Source organism: Scomber japonicus, chromosome 10, assembly GCF_027409825.1.
Source record: "Scomber japonicus isolate fScoJap1 chromosome 10, fScoJap1.pri, whole genome shotgun sequence".
In the NCBI taxonomy this organism is placed as follows: Eukaryota; Metazoa; Chordata; class Actinopteri; order Scombriformes; family Scombridae; genus Scomber; species Scomber japonicus.
Window position 1 is genome coordinate 5,832,962 of NC_070587.1, and position 25,973 is coordinate 5,858,934.

At 39.1% G+C, this 25,973-nt stretch overlaps 2 protein-coding genes across 2 annotated transcripts; both read left to right on the forward strand.

Moving 5' to 3' along the window:
* Positions 1 to 886: 886 nt before the first annotated feature.
* On the forward strand, positions 887 to 10,034 carry thrap3a (thyroid hormone receptor associated protein 3a). Its single transcript, XM_053327567.1, has 10 exons — positions 887 to 1,008; positions 3,799 to 4,701; positions 5,388 to 6,071; positions 6,252 to 6,424; positions 6,922 to 7,033; positions 7,324 to 7,408; positions 8,698 to 8,876; positions 8,985 to 9,168; positions 9,258 to 9,398; positions 9,517 to 10,034. Exons 1-10 carry the CDS (start codon positions 887 to 889, stop codon positions 9,748 to 9,750), a joined length of 2,817 nt encoding a protein of 938 aa, XP_053183542.1. The 3' UTR covers positions 9,751 to 10,034.
* A 2,293-nt stretch (positions 10,035 to 12,327) lies between these two features.
* sh3d21 (SH3 domain containing 21) lies at positions 12,328 to 25,119 on the forward strand. The gene is given in 18 exon segments (XM_053327561.1): positions 12,328 to 12,438; positions 13,005 to 13,162; positions 13,278 to 13,335; positions 14,089 to 14,198; positions 14,782 to 14,872; positions 14,982 to 15,043; positions 15,127 to 15,166; positions 15,679 to 15,773; positions 16,200 to 16,301; positions 16,663 to 16,714; positions 19,199 to 19,249; positions 19,354 to 19,415; positions 19,417 to 19,475; positions 20,689 to 20,857; positions 21,685 to 21,759; positions 21,898 to 22,094; positions 24,178 to 24,241; positions 24,365 to 25,119. Coding segments are annotated over 18 exon segments (1,482 nt in total). The 5' UTR covers positions 12,328 to 12,434; the 3' UTR covers positions 24,398 to 25,119.
* The last annotated feature ends 854 nt before the right edge of the window (positions 25,120 to 25,973 follow it).

A 25,973-nucleotide genomic window follows, 5' to 3' on the forward strand; every position in this document is an offset into this window, starting at 1 on the left:
ACTACCATAGTATGCACAGTGTGCTAAATACTTTAATCCAGATCTGTTGTCATTAACTTTCTCTAGTTGTCACCTTCTCAGTGAAAGAATTTGAGTTTCCAAGTTTAAACTAAGTGGAAACAGAGAGCAGATATTTAAGACGTTAAAAGTGTGAATTAGTAATGAAGCTTCAAAGAAGACTGAATTGTTTCATCATTGGTTCATCCTTCAAGGAATTACAGTGGTCGGCACTGACGAATGAGAAAAATAGTACTGAACATCCTGGGTTAACATTTTTCTTTTTCTTTCTTTTCTTACACACACACACACAGACAGAGACGCAGGCTCAAATATTTCTATCATCAGTTTTCATTTATGCTGTAAATCACCATGTGAATGTACAGTATATTAAAACAGTATGGCATAACTTACTGATAACTGTAATTTTATATTTGTATTTTATTGTGGGCTCAATAGTTAAGCAGTCATATGACTGACATAAGACTGCCCTCTATGCAAATGATCAGTGACTAAATAAAACTGGTTCTGTTTGGATGCCCTACACCACGGCAGATTGCCTTCTTCCTTTTTCACAGCTGTTCAGTTTCCTCACTCAGCTTTTGCGTGAAGATTGTTTTTGAAGTGCACCTCTGATGGCTTATCTCTGTTGGATATTCTGTTTCATGGATTTGGATTTTTGACTCTCAACTTTCCTTAAATTAATTTCACTTCACACGGCCATTGTCGCACCACATGCCAATACTCATTATTTGCTGCCAGTACCTTGAAAAGGTACAAAGTAATTATTGTTTTCTGCAAAAACATTGTTTGTTTTCTGACATTCCTCAAAATCCTAACCTGGATGTACAACTCTTTTGTGACAGTTTGAGGTGGGCTGTCTGCAGTGATGTCCAGATCCACAAAATCAGCCTCTCGGTCTCGGAGCCGCTCAAGGTCCCGGTCAAGATCCCGGTCCACCTCTCACTCCAGAAGTCACTCCAGATCCCGATCTAGGAAGCATCGTTACAGGTAGATTTTAATTTTATGAACTACCCTCTTTGACAAATAATAGGCTGTGTTGTGTTTTCATGGTAAAGATCAACTGCATTGTCCTGTATTGGTAAAGACACCCCTATTAATTAAAACACTGTTATCTGTCCTGAGCTTTAGAAAAATTGTTTGGTAGACAAGATTTATTAAAACAATGTTTATTAACTGAGTCTTCAAAGGTTTTATACAGTACATATGAACAAAGACTGCATTGACGCCTATTACGGTGTGATTTACTGTCACCCAACAAAGTTGGTCATCGTGAAGATTGAGAAACTAGCAACAGGTGCAGTAGTCAAATCACTGTCTCATCATGCATAGATGTCAACTCTGACACATGCCATCTCTTTTGCTATACACCTTTTCCATTAAGATTTTAGTAAATCTGAAATGAAATGTGCTGTTTACAAAAAGTACATATCCAGAAAGTTTATTTGTGGAGAAATTGTCAACAAGGAGTTCTGTGTTCTGTTATAATCAGGATTTCCTGTGAGCTGCAGATATGTTGTTACCATCTGTAAAACCTAGTCTTGTCCTGGACTTTATGAGTTTGATTCTCATATGAGAGATCAATACCAGTGTAGCGCATTAATGGATTTGGGTCTTACCCAAGCTCTGGAGAAGGCTTCTGTGTCCAGAGGAAATTGATGTTTTGAGATGTTTTTAGTTTAGCTGCCGGCTAGTGAAGTTACTTAGAGTGAATATTACTGCAGTTTGCATTTCTTGGGAAACATTTACATATTATTTGACCACAGCCACACATGAAAATATTTTATCAGGCTTATCAAGGCAGCATTTGTTATTCATTGCTTTGCTCAAGTAAAAGTGCATTGACTGTGTGGTTATCTGCTGTATTTGTGTATTTATAAGAAAAAAATGTGGCTTCACTCTGATGCCTCTGCTGCTTTTGGCAGTGTGATTGTGGCATAGCAGTAAAATGGCAGGGTAGCTCATTTCCTGGCAGTGTTGCAGCACATTAAAATTAGCATAAAGAAGGGACGTGGAAGGAATCTTTCTGAAGTCACCTCGCACATGTGCAAATAGCTTTATGGTCTCACTATTACTTTAAGCCTGAATGCATACATTTGCATACGTTGTACATGAACACCACAAACACCCCAAAAAGCAACGCATTTACACTTACACCCAGTAACGACTTTTCATTACATTTCCATCTCTCTTACTGACACTATGCCTCACTTTTAACATCTAACGGGACCATAGAACTACAGACGTAGAACTGTCACAACTTGTCTTAGTGACTTGTCACTTGAATAAAAAGAGAAGTTATAATGTGTTATTGGCTTTAAATTGAAACATGATTAAGGCGCTCATATCTGCAACATTTCGGTGCAATGATCCAAACAGCAATCTGTGTCTAATTGATCTTTTAATAAATCCTCTCTGAACTGATTGGCTAGCTCTTGTATCTGGCAAGCATAGAGTCAAAGGATTTGAGTAGGAGTATTTTTTTCCCCCCTCATATGGTCCATGTGACTCCCCTCTCCATTAGAGCTGTTCAGAGGAGATGTAGTTTCTGTAGCTCGCACTGTGAGTGTGCAGTGCTGCTTAGTGCGCTGCCTTCTTTAATCACTCTGTATTCCAATGAAAAAACGCACTAGGTGAGTTATGTGCTTTTTTAGCTTGTTTTTAGGATTGAAGAATGTGTTTAGCTTTGATCTGTGTATAAATTGTATACTATGTAATATCTCACCAGACTTGTACATTTATATACTGTACTAAATTTGAGTTGTAGTCTTTATATGCAACACAATTTTCATTGGGAAACTGACTGAGCAGTTTGTTACTTTTTATTTGTTGACTGTTGTAGTGGTTTTAAAAAATACTTGCAGAACTGAACTGAGAACTGAGTTTGATGTCTAGACATTTGTTTGAGACATTCATAATCTTACCTTATCTCAGATACCAGTAGAAAGTTGTGTTGAAATGTGGTCAGGCTGAAAAAGAGCATGTTGGGCTGATTAAACCACTGATTTGAAGAAGTGAACATACAGTGTCATAACTCGAAGACAATGTTAAATGTTCAGCCTGGAGTGCTGCAGCGGGTTATATTGCAGAAGAGCAGCAGAGCCACCATGTGGACTAGTCTGATCCTGCAGCCTGGTTCAGCACCACACTGCCAAATCTCAGCTTTTCCTCATTTTCTCTCTCATGCATGAAGAAACTCTTCTATATACCAATATATGTTTTACTGATTCCAACTGATATATGGCTGCCAGAAGCATGTGCATTTCTGTGCAATGCAAATTTATGTTATTAAAGTGTGGATCATCCGTATGTTAGGCCACTGGTTAGCCTGTTATGCTTGTTACATTGTTGGTGTCAGTGCAGGAAAAGTAAACAGAATGGTTTAAAGAGGCAATGTGCTACAGTAAGTAGTATTTGTATTGTTAATTTATCAGTGAAAGCGGTCATTGTTGTGCTGCTTATCAGTGATACAGTTGAAGTATATTGAGCAGGCTGCACAAGATATGTGCCTATAAAATGTATTCAACACTACTGGATGTTTTCATAGTTTACAGAATCAAAGTGGATTCATAAGTGGTAGTTTTTGGACACTGATAAACAGAAACATACTCTTTAATGTCAAAATGTGTGTGTATACATGCAGCTGCCCAACTACTGTATGAAGTGGTACCAGAACTGAAATTGTGTTGCTTTGTATGGGGTCAGAGATCAGAAAAGCTATGTATCTTTTGAACTTTTTGGAAAATAATAATGTGATTTCTGTCTTTAATTTTTTCACAGCTCTAGGTCTCGGTCACGGTCAAGATCTCATTCTCCAGCTCACAACCGGGAGAAGAAATATCCAAGGGGATACCAGAACAATCGGGAGTTCCGGGGCTACCACCGCGGCTTCCGGAGGCCGTACAATTTCAGGGGCCGAGGGCGGGGTTACTTCCCACGTGGACGCTACCAACGTGGTGGTGGGGGCGGTGGCTACAACAACAATAATTTCCGCCCCAACTGGAAGAATTACAAGCAGCACCCTCAAAAACAGTATCAGTACCAGCAACACCAGCAGCAACAGCAGCAGCAGCAAAACCATTCACGAGGACGATCTCACGGCTTCCAGAAACGCTCAGGAAGCCCCCCTCACAGCCAGTCTCGTCAGTCTGACCGATCCTCCTCACCCTTATCCAGACACTCACAGCATTCGTCCTCTTCCTCACACTCCCCCTCTCCAAAATGCAGGCCAGCCTTGTTGCTTCTGAACCAAAACTCCAAAGATGTAAAAGAGGATCTCTCAGCCTCCAAGGAAGTCCAAAAGGGAGGAGGGGGAGATGGGGAGCAAATGGAGCTGGTTGGCGTAATGGCAGGGGAAGTCAAGGAAGGTGCAAGCAGTGGGAAAACTGAGGGGAACTGGCAGTGCCTGACAGACTGCAACAGTAGTCCAAAGAGAGCCAGTCCTCTGGCAAGCTCTGTTGGTATTGTTGGTCAGAATAGCCATACTACTCAGTCTAGTCCTTCCACAAAAAACACAAATGACATCAGCAATGGAGCCCCCTCCTGGCCGACGGTGCATAATTCATCCTCTACAAAAAAACCCTCACAGGAAGATCTAAATCCAATGCTTTCCAGCTTTGACTTCTTCTCCAGTGAAGAATACCCCGATGGAGATAAAACAGCTATCTCCATTGCCTTCAGAAAGTAAGGCTGATTTTACTCTTCCTTTCTCAGCTATATTATGACATTGTTTTATTAAACTTTGTTGATGACATGTTGTGCATTATTGTTTAGTTTTTAGATGGTTTCAAACACACATTTTAGGCCACACAATGATGTTTTTCTTGGCTTTGTGAGCTTTTGGTAGTCAGTTGTGGGCTTCTTAATGGACCAGTGTGTAGGATTTAGTGGCATCTAGCAGTGATTGCCACCAATTTAATACCCCTACCCTCGCCCTCCCCATCGAAGTATGGGAGAACCTATGGGGGCCATGAAAGACCCTCTTTAGAGCCTGTGTTTGCTTTGTCAGTTCTGGGCCACAGTAGTTATGACTATTATATTCCATTTCTGCCAGGTTCTTTCACTTAGATACCACTTAATTCTACACACTGCACCTTTAACAAACTACAGTACGGTTCAGAAATTTAGAGGAAGTCAAATATTTGTCTTGTGCATTGTTTTCATAGACTTATCAAACATTCATATGTCACAACTGTTTTAGAAAATCTTGTTTGTAGAGGCTCCAATATGACACTTGTCAGAAAACACCATTAATCCAAGACCTGGAGATAACATAAGCAACCTTAACTATGATAATTTGATATTTAATTCTTTAAATTGTCTCAAGTAGCATGCCCAGTGAGATACAACATCTCTTTGTCATTGTTTAGGTTTTTGGAGGAGCAAAATAAAAAAGCTAAATCTTCTTTGGAAAATGGCAAGAATGCAGAAGAAAATGATATGGCTATGGAGCAAGGCAAAATAAACGGCAAAGTATCCGCAGTTGTCTCTGACTCAGTGTCCAGAAAGCACAAAGAGGACACTGATGATGAAGTGTCTCTGAGCAGCTTTTTGAAAGCTTCTCCTTTTCTGTCTGGTGATGCTGAGGAAGAGGAAGAGATGATCATAATGCCCAACTTAAAGTCACTTCAGAAAGACCGGCACAATGGGGATGAGTCCTCTAAGCCAAAGAGCAAGGTCACTAACTCAACCCGAGAAATGTTCGAGGGGTGTTTAGGCAAATGGCAGAATGTGGCCTATTCACAGGTAGCTAACAGTGACCTTGGCGCCATGGCAGAGGAGATGTATCTCAGTCGAAAGCCGGACAAAGCAGCTGCCATTGCTGCTGCATTTGCTAAGAGGGAGTTAGCAGGGAATTTTGAGGAACTGTCCAGTTGTAAAGCCAGAAATATGGTAAAATCTCCCTCCATCCCATCACCTACACCACCACCAAGGAGGAACTCCGACAGAGAGATGTTTATGATCAGGGTTGAGGACTCACCTCTCATGTCCTCAAGAAAACAGGAAGCAAAATTTAATGTCAGAATGGATATCCTTGGAGATAGCCTCATAAGGTGAGCAATCATACTTCTCTCTGCAGTCAAATCTCTACATCCAGCTATAAACTTTGCAATATTAACTGCACTTTTGCTTCTTATGTTTGAAGGTTTTTATTTAATTCAAGAGCAACATGAATTCTATTAATATCTATAGACAAGCAGGGGACTAAATAAAATGCTTGTCCCCATTTTCAGCTCTTCTGATATTTTAGCTGAGGAGCGACAGTTGTCTCAGGATCTTGTGCAGTCCTCAAAAAAGGATCAGGAGTTTCGCTCCATCTTTCAACATGTTCAGGCTGCCCAGTTACAGAGGAGTCCCTCTGAGCTGTTTGCTCAACACATTGTCGCCATCGTTCACCACATTAAAGGTGAGTCCTCTCTTTGTAAGCCATGTCTTCACTTATTATTCTCAGTACAGATCAATCTATCTTTGAGTAATGAAATAAGCATTTGTCATCTTGAATAACACGTTTTTCTTTTTCTTTGGCCATTGAAGTTACTCGACATATTCATTTTTGATAGCATCACAGTATATTGACATTGTGAATTGTCTGGAAACTAAATTTAAGAAATTGTTTATAGACACAATAACCAAAAATGTCTAACTATTAATTGATTATCAAAATAGTTGAGTGAGATTCCTTTTCTTCAGATCGACTAATCGATGTGTTGTTGCAGCTCTAACACAAAGCTCTGCCATAATAATAATTGTACCCCATGTCTCATGCCTCTGCTGGAAAGAAAACTGATAGAGAGATGAGAATATTCTATATTTGACAAGTCAATATTTGCCATCACAGATGGACAGAGATGTTATTGATAACAAGGAAGAGCACAAATAACTAAATATTCTTTCTCAATACAGCTCAGCATTTTCCATCTTCTGGAATGACTCTAAACGAGAGATTCACCATGTACCAAAGACGAGCCGCAGAGAAGGAAATGATGAAGCAAAGAAAAAGCCCAGAGATACACAGGTAGAGTCGCCTATTGAGTGACCCTCTCACCTTCAGTGTGCTGTGGCTTCACCTCCTCTTTTAACAGCTTTCAGGTATTTCTCTCACCTTTCCTACCTGAAAATCAACAGACTATCTTGGCTTATTTGTTCTCATGCTCTGTGGAGGTCAGTTTTATTTTCCCACCAGTTTTTCTTTTATTTTTCTGTTTTATGTTGTGTTTGTTGTTCGGTGTGCCTCAGAGTGTGTTTTCCTCTTACACCTGTACAATCTTAATACTGTTTTTTCTTAATTGTGTTCCTTTCTTGCAGGAGAATTGATGTTTCACCAAGTGCTTTTAAGAAACACTCTCAACTTTTTGAGGCGATGAAAAGCTCAGAGGAGGGCACTTACAAGGTGACTGAATATTTTGCAGTATGAAGTATGTTGGAAAAACAAACAACAGCAATCCAGTGAGCAAGCCAGATGCCTTTAGACTGCGCTCTCTTAAAGCCTGTGGCTTTCCTTGAAAGGAGATGCTCAAAGTCTAAGAAAATGCAAATGCAAAATATGGCACTTTGACTTTGTTGTTTGTTATATACCACCTCCACAAATGGTGAATTGGTTATACTGTGGGCACAAGCCTGACCAGGGCTAATGAATCAAATAAGGTCAGAAATGGAAGCTGCTGTGCCCAAGCTGTTCAAAGGACTCTAAGAAATTGTCTTCGTAAGTATCCTTTACAAAAACTAGGAACGGAAATAACCAACAGCAAGCAATAAATGCACCTGTGCTTGTATTTACATGCTTAACTTTCTGAGTAAACCCTCACAATATTTCTTTATTGATGCACATGGACACATATGATGACGCATTTGTAAACATGAAGCGCAAAAACAACAAAAAAAACGTTAAATTGAGTAAACTCAAATTAGCGTGAACAACTGTATTTTCTTGTTCTTCTTAATGCCATAATGGTGGTTTGCATGTCATAACCAAATACCTATGAAGTGGATATACATTAGTTACTACCAACTATTTCCCAAAGCATACCTGAAAGTTTTTAGATTGATTTCCCACCCTCCATACAGCTACTGGTTTCAGTTCATATCAGTATGGTATGATAATCAAATAGCAGTGACTTGAAACTTTTGAAACACTTGTTTTTAAATTGCCATGAATGCGCCTTGTCACTGAGATACCAACATCTACAAATGTGGCTGCTAGAAGTCATTTTACACAAACAAGGCAGGATGGGTGATGATGAAATATGTTGTTTGATTGGGTTGCTAGCATTTCCTTCAAGCACTTGAACGCACCAGTGAGGAGGTTTGAGACTAAATGCTGATGGATTACTCCTTCAGGTCAAGTCTTTGCAAGTTGATTATCATACCGTATTATGGTAAAACAGCCTTAATAATCCAAAAACATATGCTTTGGGAAAAAATGGTTGAGATTTTTAGATAATAGGCTGAAAAGAAAAAAAATGCAAAACTAGTTTGGCCCGTAAAGTGCACTGGAAAACTCACTCCAGAATGGCTTGGTTGTATTCATGCCAGCTGGCTGTTACCTAGGTATTTACCCCTTTTTCCCCATGGACCCTATTATTAAAATGTACAAACCAGCTTGGCTGAGAGCAGACTGATAGCATCTACTTGCTAATCCAAAGTCTGTCCACGGTCTTTGTTCTGTTTTGATTTGCTCAGGACGGCGGGGGAAAAAAGGGCGATCCAATGGACCTTCGTTTGGATATTGAATGGCGTAAAAAATATTCCAGCCATGAAAGAGATTATAATCAGAATCGGGGAAGAGATAAGGGAGATTCCCCAGATTCTAGTACAGAGAGATCTGTGGAAAACCTCTCCAAATGCCGCAAGAAATCAAAGTATGTGTGAATGCCCTATGTTTTGTATTTTTTGAGACTATCTGCAATTACACTTAATAATAACAGCTAAGCACGTGGAAAATTTGCATGTAAAATTTCTCCCTGTAGGAAAAGTAAGAAGAAGCGCTCTCGCTCCAGTTCATCCTCGTCTTCCTCATCCTCTAATTCCCAAAAAGTAGAAGACTTGCCCGATGACAAGTCTGATCTTAAAGATGAAAGCTTTAACAGGGCTCGACTGGATCAAAGGGAGTCACCTGGACCTGTTGAAAGAGGAAGGCCACGTGGAGGATTTGTAAGTCAAACTCATGTTGTTTTGAAGAGATTAGAAGAGGGGAGTTTTTGGTTCTTTACAATCTCTTTTTTTTCTTCTTCAAATTACAGCAAGTGAGAATTCGTGGAAGGGGCTGGAGAGGGAATTATCAGGGAAACAGTTCACAATGTCACCCTGCAAACATGGCAATGCAACCAAAAAATGACGAGTGGGACCCAGAATTTACTCCAAAGAGCAGAAAATACTACTTGGTAGGGTAGATCTCTTCCCTCATGAATGTCTCCCATTTCTGATTAAATCACACTCATATATGTTGTACACATATATTTTGTCAAGTTTGCTTTAAACATCCTTTTTTTCCCTTTTCAGCACGATGACAGAGAGGGTGAGGTAGAGTGCAAGTGGGCAGACAACCGAGGGCGAGGACGGGGGAGCTTCACGCGTGGAAGGGCGCGATTCATCATACGCAAAGCCACCGCAGTTCCCAACAGCAAATTCTCCAAAAGGGCTCTTGATAAGTTCAATGGGGAGCAAGGTGACATGCAGGAAGAAGAGGCAGAACAGGACCATAAAGAGGGAGAAATCAATGGAGAAAATACTTGAGCATCAAAGCAAAGTCATTGAAAGATCTTAAATGTCGTCTGTGTTGTTATGGGATCTGACTGAGTGATTTTATCCACAACAGTGGGTTGTAAAATGCAGATGAAAATGTTTTCAATCTCTGCTATCGCTTCAAAAATGTATAGGCTTTCATTTCACCCTGGACTGCTCACTCTTACTTTTACTTGACATGGTCATTTCCTCCATCAGGACACAACTTAGGACTAGTAGAAGCACTGTTAAAAGGGTGAATTAATGTTTCTCAGAATCTGGATTTCTTAAACTTTTTTTTTTTTTGTGGCTTTATATGATAACATTTTCCTGCAGCGTTTTGGTAATATTTACACTTTTCTCAAAAAAAAAAAAAAAAAAAGATCTTGTAGATGCTAGTGCCTTATACTTCTGAAAAATGAATTCATGTTTTCTGAATAGTTGACCAGATAAATTGTTTTTCTGGTAAATGCATTTAAAACTAATTTAATTCCCCCCCACTGTGAGTTTGAAAAAGAGTTTGTTGAGTAGCTTTGTTGTTTTGAGCTGTGTCGTGCCTGGATTAGTAAGTAACAGCAATAACTGCACAATAGTTCATGTTGACATAAAAACATCACTGTTTAGCCAATTCAGTACTCGACAAATGACCCTGATCTGACAACGGGACCAAACTGTAAAGGGTCAAAGGTTATGCTCAGCAGTCTTCATTGTGCAACATCCAACAGATTTACAATATCAGCTGCTGTTTTAATTACATTTAAATATGCTGTCAGAGATTTCTATCCTTCATAGATATTTGCTTGATCTTGGATACCACTTATCAATGTATAATATTGATAGTGATTATATGTTTTTCCTCCTGAGACATTCATTGTAGTTTTTGTACATGGGAAGGCAGGATTTTGACTTTGTTCGTAAAGAAGAATTTCCTCTTATTGCAACAAATTTTGATGTGAATTTAATTTGCTGTTCTTAAACTTTTCTCCAGCCCATTATGTTTAATCAATTATGTACACTGTGTGCAACTGTGTCAACATTGTGATAGAAGAGACTCAAAATTAGCAGTTGATTAATATGTAGTTTGTAAGAAACAGAAATACAGCACAGTTTATAGGCCAAGGATTAAATCTAGCCCTAGAGTAATGGTGTTTTTTCAGTGCATATCTTCTTCAGTCTAGGATCAGGCTCACCACTGTTAGGCAAACTGCCTGTAATATTGAAATACAAGCTTTTTTTGTGCCTTGCTGTAGGTGCACTTTTCTCATTTGTACAGTACAGATTGAGATTAACATGTAATTGTTTACCTGTTTAGGGGATATTGCTTTTTTAATAGGTGTTGTTATTGTTTATTTCTTAGAGATTGTAAATTAAAGATACACTGATTACTTTGATGTTTGAATCAAGTTGTCTTATTCTCATTTCTTTTGGTACAGAGCTTTTCAGGCTCATTATTCTAAAGCAACTTTACTGCCATTGTTGCAGTTTTCTCATATCACGATAAAAGAGAAAACCCACTAGACCCTGATAATTTAATCAGTGAGTAAACATCCTGACAACAATGAGACCTTACTAATGATAGTAAATGCTAATTCACAGTCCCCAGAAAGACTGCAGCATATTGACGTAAACCCATCAAGCGGGACAACATCAACCATTTCTGAGTGAAAAGAACCCCCGACTGAACTCACAACCATAAAGGAAGAAACAGTTCACTGGTTCTTTTAGAGTAGCAACTACCTAGGCAGGCTTTCTGATGACACTACTACTGTGTGGTTAAAATGGAAATAAAATATTAGGTTACAGTGCAGTCAGGAGATTTGTTTTTGTGCACGTGATGTGAACCATTTCCTCATACTTACAACACTATCAACAATTACACATATAAGAACACGTAAGTAACACATTCAGTCTGCCCTTTGACCTTTCTGGGTTCCCTACAATAGACATAGTCATACAACATGCCCCAACACATACAGTACAGTAGTGGGCTGAGAAAAGGAAAGAGAGAGAGCTTCAGCTACTAAAACTGCAGCTCATGTACCATTTAAAAGTACATGTTTATCCCTCTAAAGTGTGTCTAGTTCCCTTTATTTGCTCTCTATTTGATACTGAAGAGATGTGTTAAAGTCAGTCAGCAAAACCTCAGTTCTGCTTTCTATGAAAAGTCAGCTGCTTTGCCTCAAAGGCGGATAACACACCTAAATAAGCTCTTCCCAAAAGCATAAGATACTGACTTACACCGACTTTGAATTTCTGTAGAGATAAATGACCCATGAATCCAAACCTGGATTAAAGTCCATTTGTGATGCTTGTTTATGGAGTTGTATGTTCTAATATTTTTGTTGCTGCATATAAACAACAGTATATTTACATGTTTCATTTTAAGTCACACATATGAGCTGTGTTACTTCTTCCACTATAAACCTGTCTTACCTGTTTGTCTCCTCCTTCTTTCTCTCTCTCTCTCTCTCCCTCTCTCGCTCTCTCTCTCTATGACCCATCCTACTCCTTGCTGTTGACTGGCCAAGATTAGCTTCAGGAAAAGTTGCACAATGTTAATGTTTGACAAGTAGGAAGAAGGGCCTTGGCAGCATAGCCGCATGCTTTCAGTTCTCCTGCTTTAAGAGTTCGTTTCCTGCTTTGTGAAGGAATTACATTTAAATATCTGAGGGAGAAAGACACGACAGACAGATACAATGGGTGAGTCAGCATTATCGCCTTTTCTTGTACACAGATGTTCTCAAAGTTTTTGTCTCTCATCTGTTTTGTTTGGTGGTCATCGGAGAATTGGTGGCAAAACTCTTGTTGCTTTCGTGTCAGCACATAAATGCTGTTCATTTTAATTTGACATGCAAATAAAACTCAAGTGGTGGTAAAGTATATGATTACCATTGCATAACTTTGCCTAGACTGAATGTATTTTTATATGATAAGAGATACCTTCTGTAAACTCATTTTTGTACATATCATTTTAGTTAGTTGGTTTTCGCTTAATGTTGATGTTAAGGTTTGTTTCTACAAAAGCAGAGCTGCTGTACAGTAAAACTATGTTTCTGTTTATTGGGAATAATAAGAGATCAAAATAACCAAAAAACAATATGATTTATCTATAATAATCGGCATTCACTCATAGCCCATAATCCTTAGCAAGCCTGCACTGTGTTGAGATTTGTCTTGAAGTGTCAGGACACATTACATGTGAGACAAGTATGCCAGCCTTTGTGCAAAGGATATAATTTTCTGCCCCATTTACGGATGTACTGCAGAGGTGCTGGTGCTGATCGACTTCGAGGGCACCATGGGAGATGAGCTAACAGTGAGGATGGGGGATGTGGTTAAAAACGTCACCAAGGCCAGCGAGGAGGGATGGCTGGCGGGGGAGCTGAGAGGACAGAGAGGCATCTTCCCTTCCAACTTTGTCAAGGTCTATTATTCTAACACTGTCCAGCCAAAAGCACTGCAGTGTTAGTGCAATGTGTGTTTATCTGCATTCATGTTCATCCACCTGTCTTATGTCTGGTTTTGGTTTCTCATTACAGGAGGTGCCAGTCTCTTTGATAGGTGACATTATGAGGGAACCACGAAGCATCAGAACAAGTACGTGAGGGGTTTCATTTTAAAAACTATATTCATGTCTGGAATAATGTTACTTGAGTCAATAATGTGGTAAAAAAAATTCTAGTGCAACATTCCAGCACCTGTGCTTTTTATATGCCAATACAAGCAGTTACTTCAAATTTGCCCACAGTGGAATTAACTTTAATAACATCCTGAGTTTTATTGAGAGACTGTGCCAGTGATTTCAAATTGTCCATATCTCAATTTGGAATAAAAGTCTCGATTTGCAAATAACTGACCTGTAGTTGTACCAGATGAAATGTTGCTACATTCCAGCATTTTTGTGTAAAACACAGTCAATTAGAGATTATAAGATCTACTAACAATAGATATCCTTTTAAAAAACTGCACATATTACACTTTTAAACCCGTAACTCAGCTGGCACATGAGCAAACCAAATATGAACCCTGAAAATATTTGACGATGCTATTCAAACAAGGTTGGTTTCACTATTGTAACAGTTAAAAGTGTGGTCAGCAGCACTGTGCAGCAGGGGAGCTTACTGTAAATATATGTTTACCACATCCTTACCACATAAAACATGATTATAATGTATAGATGGTGCAGACAAAACAAATACAGCTCCTGTGAAGGATGAGATGAGTTAGAAACATCAATGCGTGCTTAGTGCTTTGCAGTCCAAGCACTCTCCTGTTGAGACTTGAGACTACGCTGCCTTCTTTTAAGTTTAGTTTACCACTGGATTATTGACTTCTGGTCAATCTTTTCAGCAAAGAGGATGAAACAGCCGAGGAAATGTGAGGTAACCTACGCCTACAACGCGCTGAATGAAGATGAGCTGGAGCTGGTTGTTGGGGAGACTATCGAGATCATGAATGAGGTACAGTAGTGTCTCCTCTCTGCTGCTCAAACACTCACAATTAACTAAACGGTGCTTGCTCTGCAAACATGCTGCAGTAGGCTAATGGTTAGGAAACTACGCCTTTGGTTGCCTGTGTTAATACCTGCTGGTAAAATTCTGGATATTTGGCTACTGTAGAATTGCCTAGAAACAAGCCTGGTTCTTCTTGATTGTTGCTAGAGTTGCTCAGTAGCCAAAACCAGTTATATAGTATAACATTGTTCCCTCAGCCTATTTTCTTTAGGTAAATAAATATATGTTCATATGGTATTCATGTATTGTATGGGCGATTTATATTTGACTGCCAGGCTGACAAAGCGTGTTTCAAATTACAGCGTTACAGAAATTCGTGTGAACTGATCAGACTGGTTTCTGAGAGTTCATGTGGACGTTCATAGAGCCAGAGATCATTTATTCACTGATTGTAATCTCTATAGTGTGTATAATGGATGTTAATGTTTCATGTTTTAGTGAAACAGTTGTACAATGTTTATTTGTGTTTTAAAAAATGCATCTGTTTTCTGACATATTGTTTTCTTGCTGTACATTGTCTCTGCGACAGATTGAAGATGGATGGTGGATGGGGGTGAAAAATGGCAAAGTGGGGGCATTTCCATGCAATTTTGTCCAAGAAATCTTTGTTTCCCCAAAAGGTGGATGAACCTACACTTCTTGTGTACTTTTACTGTTTATTTCCTACATAAAATTTAAATCAACACTGAAAAACAACTAAACTAACTATGGGCGATACTCTGTTCACAGACCTTAAACACAACGAGGGCAAGATAAGACCCAAACTCGCAGACGCTGTGTTCAATAAAGGGGTGGGTAACGCAGAAATAACTTTATCTAACTACATGGATTGTTTTCCTTTGATTTCATGTATTTTGTGTTTGTCTCTTTTCAGCTGTCTCAAAAAGCAAGTGTGAGGAATAAAGCAAAAAATGGTAAGTGTTTCAATTTTTTTCTTAAGTCACATTGTAAGTTGCTATAAAACTAGTTTTTAAACCTCATAACCATGAACCAAACAATAGGGGATATCCACATTCCACATTTTAGACACTCTTTCTATTTTTGAACATCTCAAAAGTAACTAGACAGGTCTAATTATACCCTGACACCATCAACATGTGACAAGCTGTAACTCTTGTATTTGTAGCTGAATGGTTTATGGGTGAGGTAAAAAAAGAAATAATGTAGCTTCATCAGTTACTGAACATAGTGTTACATCAGAGTGGAAAATCCTTCAGGGGTCAGGGTTTTACAATTTTTATCTCGAGTTTCTTACAACCCCTGTTCTGTTATTCTTTGAGTGAGTAATATGTGATGTTGGATACAAGCCTGATAAGAGCAGTCATTATGGCTGATGTGAACCTCCTATTCCCATCACACTTGAAGTATATCCCCATGCTTGTATACCGTAAAGCTTGTAACTGTGTTTACTCTCATGTTTCCTCAGTGGTGGAGTGTTGCCAAGTCATGTTTAACTATAAGGCCAAAGCAGAGGATGAGTTGGACATGAAACAAGGAGACATTGTTATGATACTGAGGAAGGTTTGAGCACATTTTATTGATATTTCATGACAATGTTTCTGACATGCTATCCTGTAAGGTCACGCTTTTGACAGACTCAACAACTCCCGCGGGTGTCATTTCTTTCCTTTCAAAATAGCTGCAGGTGGATCATATTGTTTAACCAGCCCAACCGGTTGGGTTTCTATAAAGGAAATCATACCACAATGCACAAGATGACGCAAATGTTTTAATGACACAAATGATATAACAAAACATACTGTACTGTATAATGAAAGAGAAATACTTCCAAGAGTTTTAAAACATAAATAAATAATAATCAATTGTGGGCCACAGGCAGTTTGGTTTGCTTGACCGTTTGGTAACCTCTTGTGCTGCAATTTCACATCCCAGAGGACTGTGCTGCTTGTCTTTGAGGTTATGTGACTCTTTAATCTCCATCTGAAGGAAACAGAAGATGATGGCTGGTGGGAGGGAGAGCTGAACGGACGCTGTGGTTTCTTCCCTGATAACTTTGTCATGGTGATACCACCAATGGATAGTCTGAACGTGAGTGGACCTGACCCACTATCTCAATAATATCATTGCTGGACTGGAACGTAACCATTTTCAAGACGGGTTTGACTACTTTGCTGTGCTACCATGAAACCATGGACATGCTTTATAGTAATAACTATTGGCTTTATTATTTTGAAATATCTTTTAAAACACTGGATACATAATAATGTCTATTTATCTGCCTCGGCAAGTCTACAGTCAATGCACAGTGACTCAGGGTTGTCTTTCCTCTGTTTTGGAATTACTCACTGAAAATTCCCTCAGTGGAAAGAGTGTGTAAAGTAGAGGTGTCTTGAATGCACAAGGGGACGTACTTGCCAACCTGTTGAGTTTTCTGTTTCTCCTCCTCTAGCCTGCGACCACAAGCCAACCGCCTGTACGCAACTCCAACAACAAACTCTCAGGTAAGCTACAGAACAGCATTGATCAAACAGAGCGGTGTAGGGACAGATGCTGTTCGACACTAGAGTGGGTAGCAAGGCTTCATGTATTAGAGGTTCTGACTCATGACATCTGGCTGCAGTAGTGTTTAGCCTGGCGCTGTGTTGACAGTTTGGGCTGTGGTTTTAGTAGATGGGGAAACTGGCAGCATTACTGGTTGGGTCCTTTTCAGCATGAAGTATAAAAACAGACAAACTGGTCCCCTGATCAATGTCATTATTTCAGTGTGCTCCTGAAGACGACCTTTCAGTATTGTTCTATTTCTGCCTTTTATTACATTTGATGTTTAATCTTAACAATGACACAACGTTCTTTTCTTTTTAAGTTGAGTACTACCATCCACCTTATTTATCAAAGAATTATATCAGTGCTTATTTTGATGTATATAATAACATTTTACTGCTGGTTTAATTGGTGTGAGTCACAAGAGTTATGTGAACATGTTCCTGACACAATGATCTCGTTCTGTTAGATTAAATGTACCTGATAACACGGTACATCACAAATGGTCTGTGACAGTCTGGTCAGATATCATGACTTTAAGTATTCATCTAGTCAGCATGCAAAGGAGTTTAGACAGACAGATGTTGTCTGCCCTGTAGTACACATAGATTAACAACACTGTTGTTTGTTGTCACACAAAATCTGTAGAACATTTGTATCATAGAAAGGGAGCCAAATCACACATGATAACAGTGGAAGAAACAGAAGAATTAAAATATCTACAGTTAGTAGATGCTGTGTGTGTGCCACGTTTTCTAGTAAAGAGCTAATGTAGACTGTATTGTCGAGCTGTTTGTAAAAATGTTTTTGATAGTACATTTTTTAAAAGTTTACTTTAAAGGTACTTAAATGTTAACATAATGCTCAATGTTTGTTCCTGAAGTATCTCAAAGTATTCTGTTCTTAAATTAAATTGTTGCTGCTGATATGAATCAAGTGAATGCACATTAGCATCCTTTGCAGAAATCAAATTTGCAAGTTTCAGAGGAGGAGGATGTGGCTTTTAGTTTCAGCTGAGGAGTGCTGTGTCTGCAGTGCAAAGTTGCAGGCTAAAGTTGTTGGCAAACATTTGTACCAACAAAACAACTAAAATGTCTTCCCTTTACATCTTTTGACTTCCAAGCTTTTCAAAAGGTGTAGCATTAGTGGTTGGACAGGCAGGTGACACCACTGCCACACAATGAGCTCTGTTATTCAACAATATCACCTGAGGTAACTGAATCTCAGCACAGCCTGACATGTTGCATTTCCGCCACATTACAATAATTGCAGCAATTTTTTTTCCAAACACTATCACACACAAGAATTTCACAGGAAGTCTCGGGCAATAGTGAGATGGGGGATGGTTAGGGTAGTCATGTGACACAGTTCAGGAGACTTAGAGGAAACAAGGGGGTGGGGGGAGCTGAGGAGAGCTCTGTCACAGAGATTTTCACAACTAGCTCGAGAAGCAGCACTGTGGCAACCACTGCTTTGTGGATGGTTTGCTTGAGAGGGAATATTACACAATGCTATGAGCACTCAAGGTAGGCTTCCTGTGTCCGTTATTTATCTCTGAGTTTACTATTCCAAGTGTCGTGAAAATTGTTGTTCCCTTTTTCTTGAAGGCTACGCACTACAATATTTGTACTTTTTATATTTGTGATTATATTTTATATATTAAGATCAAACTCAGGTTTGCAATAAGAATTAGACTTTCATTTGGGATCTCTAACATTACCTTCAGTTTACTGAGGTTTCATAGTTTAAGCATCAATTCTCTCAGGCTCCAAGGTTAAGTTCTCTCAGGCTGTGTTTCTTCTCTGAGCTGAGCCAGTGACTGTCCCTAAAGAACTTGTTGAGACCCTCGGGAACTGTTACTGCATTGCTATTGGATACAGCTGTGACCTGAGCTGCTCCTGTATTTTGCAATTCATTGCCTTCCCATGCATCTGCTCTTAAACAAGATTACATTGTAATTAAAGACTGTTAGCATTTTTTCCTCAACCACATTAAACCCAAATTCCTTTTCGGGTTCAAAAAAAGAAGAAGCAAATTCCCCTCTACAACTAATAAAACAAGCTTGTGGCATTTAGCAGGAGTATGAATCATGTCAACAATAGTTTATTGTATTGAAATAAGATTTAATATTACCATAACGGCCGCAGTGCTTTCATTGAACACAGGGGAAGTCACACCTGCGCAGTGTGAAAGACAGATTTGTTGATCATGCACGCCATTTTAGCAACATCAGTGTCAAGTTCTTATTGTTACACACAATGACACCAGAGACATGACCTGCAGAAATGCTCAAGCTGGCACTCTAATGACTCAAAGCAACAACTTAGTCTGACAAAACCCTAATGCAGGATGTCACTGCGTCATTCTGTGCAACCCATTCTACAACTTGACAACAAGCTTATTAAATAACTGTAAATAATTGTTTATTCACTGCTCCTTTTCAGTAAAGACAGACGCCACAGCAATGGAAAAAGGCGGTTCAACAAAGACAAAAGGTATTAATAGCATTAGCTTTTGTTAAAATGAAAACATTGTTGGGATATGTTCCATCTAAAAGACAAATTATGTTGTGGAGTAATGTGAATAATTTGCTTCACAGATGATAAAACAGAGGTTCAGAAAGACTTCAGAAGCAATCCTCCAACCAAAGTCAAGCTGCCAATCCATCAACAAGCCTATCCCGCCTCCCGTCAAAGACAAACCTAGCAAGCTTTTACCTAAGTGAGTGATACTAAAGCATCTCTGATATCATGTCTCATGCACTCCAGACTTACCCAACCACTTCGACTGAAAACTGAATAGTGATTCATTTGCAACCTTTCTGAAGCAGAGGGCCTTTGGGAATTGTCTGGAACACTTTCTCCTCTTTGTCCTGGCACCAGGAGTGGAGCTTTTAGATGTTAAAGGTTTTGGTTGGTGCCACTGGTTGCTATGGTGTCCTTAAAGAAGAATGCCAGGATGCCCAACCTTTAGTAGTTCAGTGGAAACTCTGGGATGAGTCAAATCGGGCCTAAACAGACGAGTGCAGCCCATTTCCTGTTTCCTGAGCAAACACACACACACACACACACACACACACACACACACACACACACACGCACACACACACGCACACACACACACAAACACTCAAATACACACACACACGGCTGAGAAAACAAAATTAGCCCTGTCTTAAAGGGGCTGCTAGTAGAGAACAAGCTTTTCTAAAAAAGGAAGGGATTACTTTCCTGCTTCTTTAAGAATTATTATTAATGTTTACAAAAGCTCAAATCTTCCAGGCTTTTACCTCCAGGCTCGTTATTTAAAAGTCTACCATCAGATAAAACTAGTTTGTAAAGGTTATAGCAGGTGAGACTCTAGAGACCTGGTATAACTTCATACCGTAAGTGTGCTGTGAATGTGAAACATGTGCCAGAACAAAATAAGATATGCTGTGCACCTGCATCTACCAGAGTTTACGAAGCCGTCAACCACATTCAAAGTTTCACGACCAGCATGTTAGGAGAGAATTTAAGAAATTTAGATTATTTTGTTTCCCATTGTTGACATGTGTTACTGAAGAGGACCAGTGTAAGATTTAGTGGCATCCAGTGGAACAGAGTCGGCAGAAACTAAATATTATATTCATATGTTTTAATTAGTGTATAATAAGAATCACTGTCACTTTCATTACCTTAGAATGAGCTCTTTAGGGAGCGGGTCTTCCATGGAGACCATGTAACACCACCATGTTTCTATAGTAGCATGGACAAACCAAACACTGGATCTTAAGAGGGCATTTCATGTTTTTCGTGAGTTTCACAGCCCCCGTGGAAGATTAGGGAGGTGCATTCATTAGGTTAGAATCTGCAACCTCACTGCTGAATGCCACTAAATATTATACACTGTTCTTTAAATATGATGGATTTTTACTTGATTTTTTTTCTCCCAGTAAACCCAATGGTGATGTGGCTGCTGCCTTACCAAAACAAGCAGAGGAGAAAGAGACAGACCAGTTTGATGGAGTGGACGTGCAGACTGAAAAGCTGAGCCATCCCACAGCAAATAGAGCCAAACCCCCAAACAGAAGACCACCATCAGGCCTGGTCACAGTAGCACAGGTATGACTTCTTTAGTGACAAGCCGATATTGATTTATCACTTTTCATACAGTGATTTTTTGCCTGAGTTAAAAAAGTCACATAATTATATGAACCGTCTACTGTGGCAGGAACCTTTGTAGTCTGAGATTATCACTGCAGCAACGAGGAAACTCCCTCATTTATCTAGTGCATACTTCTCGGGTGAAAGAATTTACATTTCCTTTTCACAAAAGCATATGATAGACTTCCTAATAATGGACACAAACACATTTAGTACCTTGTATTTCTATATTCTTAAACCCATTTTGTTGTTTGGTGGTATGTTTTTCTTATTTTTGTACATAAAATATATTTCCTGCACAGCCTTGAGTATAATAATCGATAGTATTTTGCAAAGTACACGAGTGGTAACTCTTAGACAGAAGACTTTTTCTAACAGATATATTATGTTTCAGGCCACTCCCATTTTATGCAAAGGTTCAATAGTCACACATGAAGCAATCATTGTGAGAGGAGATCATTTCTGCACTACCAACCTCAACAGATAAGACTGTAATGTGGCAACAAGGCGTGTTTGAACAAGAGGGCGAGCTCAAAATGATTGCCATGAGTGTTCACTTTTCCCTTACAGCAACAAGATTAGGCTTGATATCAAGGAAACACTGAGTCATTCTGGGAAATGAAGGAATTAATTCACTGAAGTAGAGGTGAATTATGAGGGTGGGATTTTCCTTACTTTTATTGTGTGTACTTGGCTTCCAGTCAATAAACTGGCATAGTGGAGGTATGTTGAGAGGAATGATTCTTGCCATTTACGTTGTGTGTGATTGTTCTCTGTATACCCAGAATGCCACCGACCAGACAGAACCAGATGTATCACCAAAAAAGCTTCAGACAGAGAAATTACCTGGCTTGCAAAAGGTTTGTGACACCACACTAGTCCCAGTTCAGCCATGGTTCAGGAACAAACCAATATTTCATTTGAATGAGTTAATATATTAGCGAAAATTGGTTCTATGGTCTGTACAACGTCATGCAAACCTACCTAAATCATTTCAGGGTACAGAAAATCTCATGCCATCGCCTGCAAAGCCGGATCTTCGTCCCAGAACGCCGCCTCCAGTTCGACCAGCACCGCCCAAAGTAGTTGTGGATGGCAAAACTGTGAACAATAAAGAGGAGCCAACTGTAGAGAGCCTGCAGGCTGACATCAAAGAACTGAGGATGGCTCTGGAGCTGCTGCAGACACGACATGAGTGAGTGTTACTCAGCTGATTCCATTTATCTAGGAGCTGTTAAAGAGGAAATTAAAGCTATGGTATATCTTAAATGCAAACGCAAAACTGTCTCTTCATTTAATCACATGAAGTGACTTCAAAATATAAATGCTCCATCTTCCCTGGCTGAGATGTTGTGGGCATTTTATCCACACAGGAAGTGACTAATCGAAACGTACGAGAAACATTGAAAACATAAGTGCCCCATCTAGAAAAGAAGTGGGCTGAACAGTGTTAGATCTTTTTCATCTGCTGTGTTTTTGATTTGCTTTGATATGAGACATCACAGAGGCCTGGGTGGTTAACATGGTCAGTGCTGTGAGCAGTTGTAGACACAGGATATCTTAGCAGCTTAACTGAAGCCATTTCCAGCCATTAACATGTGAATTTAATCAGTGTAGCTTTTAAAAAGGTGAATCTACACAGTCAGGCATTTCAAAAAAGCATATGTCCATTAGAGCTTCATGTGCAGTGTCTAAAAAAATGCAAAGTGTGACTGTAGCTAATGATTTGCTCAAATGAGTATCCACTTATGCCTATCTCCATATCACATTTTTCAAATAGTCTAATTTGGATATTGGTTGTAACGGAACAGCTATGCTAGCAGCTGTATGAGGCTGTACTTAGTACTTAATGCTAACGTCAACATGCTAACATGGTCACAGTGACAAGTCTAACATGCTGATGTTTGGCATGTAATATGTTCACTATGTTTAGCATGTTAACATACCAACATGTTCTAATCAGAACTAGACACAATGTACTGCTTATGACTAAAGCTGGCGGGAAAGTAAATTTTGCAAGCATTGTATTAACATTTTGACCAGATCATAACCAGGAACATTGACCTATGAAAATTCATCCTCAGTAAGAAACAAATTTCATGGCAATCCATACTATAGTTATTAAAACCACAAAACTGCCTTTGTCAGGGATCAACAAAGTTAGTTGCATTCGTTCTCTGAGGATAATAAATGTCTTTACCAAAATGTGTGCCAATGTATGTTGTAGTGTTTAGCTATTTCACTTAAAAAGTAAAAACTTTGACCTGCAGGTGGCGCTGCAAGAAAGGTCTGGGATTACCAAAACAATAATAGTCAATCCCCTCACGACCATAAATATTTGCACTAAATTTCATGGCCGTTTATTCTAGTGTCAACTTAGACACTTCACTAGAAAACAGAAATATCAACGTCATCATTATTCTGGCTCAAAGTAATGGACTGACCAACAGACAGAGTGACATTTGGCATCGCCAGAGCCACATTGCTAGCATGGATAAAATAATTAGTAAAGCAGTGCTTTCATGAGATGAGCTGATTTGTCTCATTAGTCTAATTCAGACTACTAAAACCTCATATCCGCTTCAGATAAACTTGGCAATAAAGAGTAGATTTTCTCCCCCATCTCTTAGGGGCATCTTTAAAACAGTCAATATGAAACCAAAGGAGTGATTACAGAGAGCAAACCTATTTCAATGATCATATGGGCACCTGACTATTGTTTTAAGACAGACTTTAACATTTTTTAACCAATCCTTTCAGTTAGAGACTTTTATGAAGATAGAGTAAAGAAGTTAGGTTAAGAGTTAGCTTGCCAGTATTATATAGTGTCAGCGACATAACTCAAAAGTACTTTAAATGTTGCAACATGCTATCTGTGAGATACTCTTCCATTCCTCAGACTTCTACCAGCATGCTTTTTATTTGTTGTGAGCCAACAGTCGCTCTCATGATGTCTGCTGAATGTTTTACATTGCGCCACCAAATACATAAACCTTCATACTGAAAGTCAGAAATGCGACTGTTAGTGTTTTATTAAACGTGGTGCATCCATGTATCATACCGTACATTATTATTATATTGTCTGTTCACTACAGGAGTATGATTAGAGTAATTAAGAACAAGGCCATATCTGTTTTGATCTAATTCATGCTGTGAAATGTAACCAAAGTTTAAATATACAGTAAGTTGTTCAAAGTGACTGGCACTGTACATGTTGACCTATTTACACATGCCCATGTCTACAAGCACCTTTTTTCATCTCTGTCTCTTCTGATCAGCCGAGACATGCAGGAAGTGAAAGAAGAACTGAGGGAAGAAAGAAACAAGCGACAGGCACTGCAGGTCAGTGAAGCGCTCCTTGAGTTTCACGTGCATCTGTTCTTCTTGCTTACTGCATATTGCCATGTCAAAAAATACAGTAGCTGTGGTATGATTGATAAATTCAAACATGTCTTTTCCATACAGGAGGAAGTTTCAGCTATGACGATGAAACAATAACCCCAAACACAAATTGTGATTGGACTGTCTGAAACTGTGCCATGAAGGCCTTTGAGCTGCAAATTTGAACAAGATGAACTTTTTTTTGATGTGGAGCCACGGAGAGGAGGAAGAAAACCAAGCGAACCCTCCAACTGCAGACATACAAATGAGGACTTCATTAGTCAAAGGATCTAGTGAATCCTGCACTAGACCAAGGACACTGGATCCTTAAGAATACTTTTACAAGATGTACTGATAAAATATTTTACATATTCTAATGCTGGAGATCACAGTTATTGATAAAAAGTGGAATATCTTGTTTTGCATTGTTCTATTTTCAACTATCACAGTTCCTATTTCAACATAGGTTTCACTGAACTTTTGACATTTACAGCATTGATGCCTCAGCTAAATATGTATAGCTGTAAATAGGAGACAATATTGCAATGTCCTTTTTTAGAAAACTTTAAGATCATTTGGATCATCCTCAAGAATATTAATATTTGAAAAGCTACTGTCAAAAACTGACAGGTAAATTTTTATACCAGAATGTAATAATGCATTGATCCACTGGGGGGCACTGTACATCTAGTATTATAAAGAAGTTCTTACCTTTCCACAGTGCCTGCTGCATTTATGGAAGTGGGCTGGAGCTTGTGACCTCACATACTGATATTACATTGAGAAAAGTAAATGTGTTAAGATGTAAGATTTAAGTGTTAATAAAGAGTGCTTTTATGAGACAAAACCTTGCAGAGTGCACTTAAAATGTTTGTGGTCAAGAGCATTTTTACAGTTGTGGAAAAGGCATCCCATGTCACTCAGAGGAAAACTGACTCACGCTCAAATCTCAGAACGTAGTGACTCACCACAGTGGACGCAGAAAACGTGGGAAGGGAATTAATGAGAAATTCTTTGCACCCATCAGAGGGAGAGATATTTAATTTGACCATATTTGGACCACGACCACACCTTCAGAGTATAGATTTGGTTTTGGCTCCAAATGACAGTGGCTGTGATGGTGGTGTGTTTCTGTCTAAACCTACTAGTGTTGCCAACTGCATAGCACATCTGGACAACATCTGGAGCTCATCAGAGACGAGGTGCTTCTGGAACTGCCATGGGAACATACTATTTTAAAAAACTTAGAATAATGCCCATTAAGGGAATATTCCCTCTCGGGCAAAGGGTGACATGAAAGTAAACAAAGAGTCAGTTGACAATTCGTACAGTTCTGAACTTTAGAAAGATATGAAAATGAATACCTTTTTCTTAAAAGCCCTCCAAGCACAAGTGAACATTTGACTTTTTTCACTGTGATTCAATAATCTTAGTGATGACAAGTGCTGCTCACACTAAAGGCGCTCCTATAAATCATAATGCACAGCTTGTACAGATATTTGACTCGCTTGGAAGAAATATAGTACTGTAAGTCTCAGACAAAGACAACACAACGCAGTGCACCGTAACTGGGGGAATCTAAGACAAGTGGGATAGGGCTGTTGGGAGTGCAGAGTGTTGAAAACTGGAGCTCAAAGTTCAGATACAAAAAGCACTCTGAGATAAAAATAGAAATAATGAAACGCCAACTGAA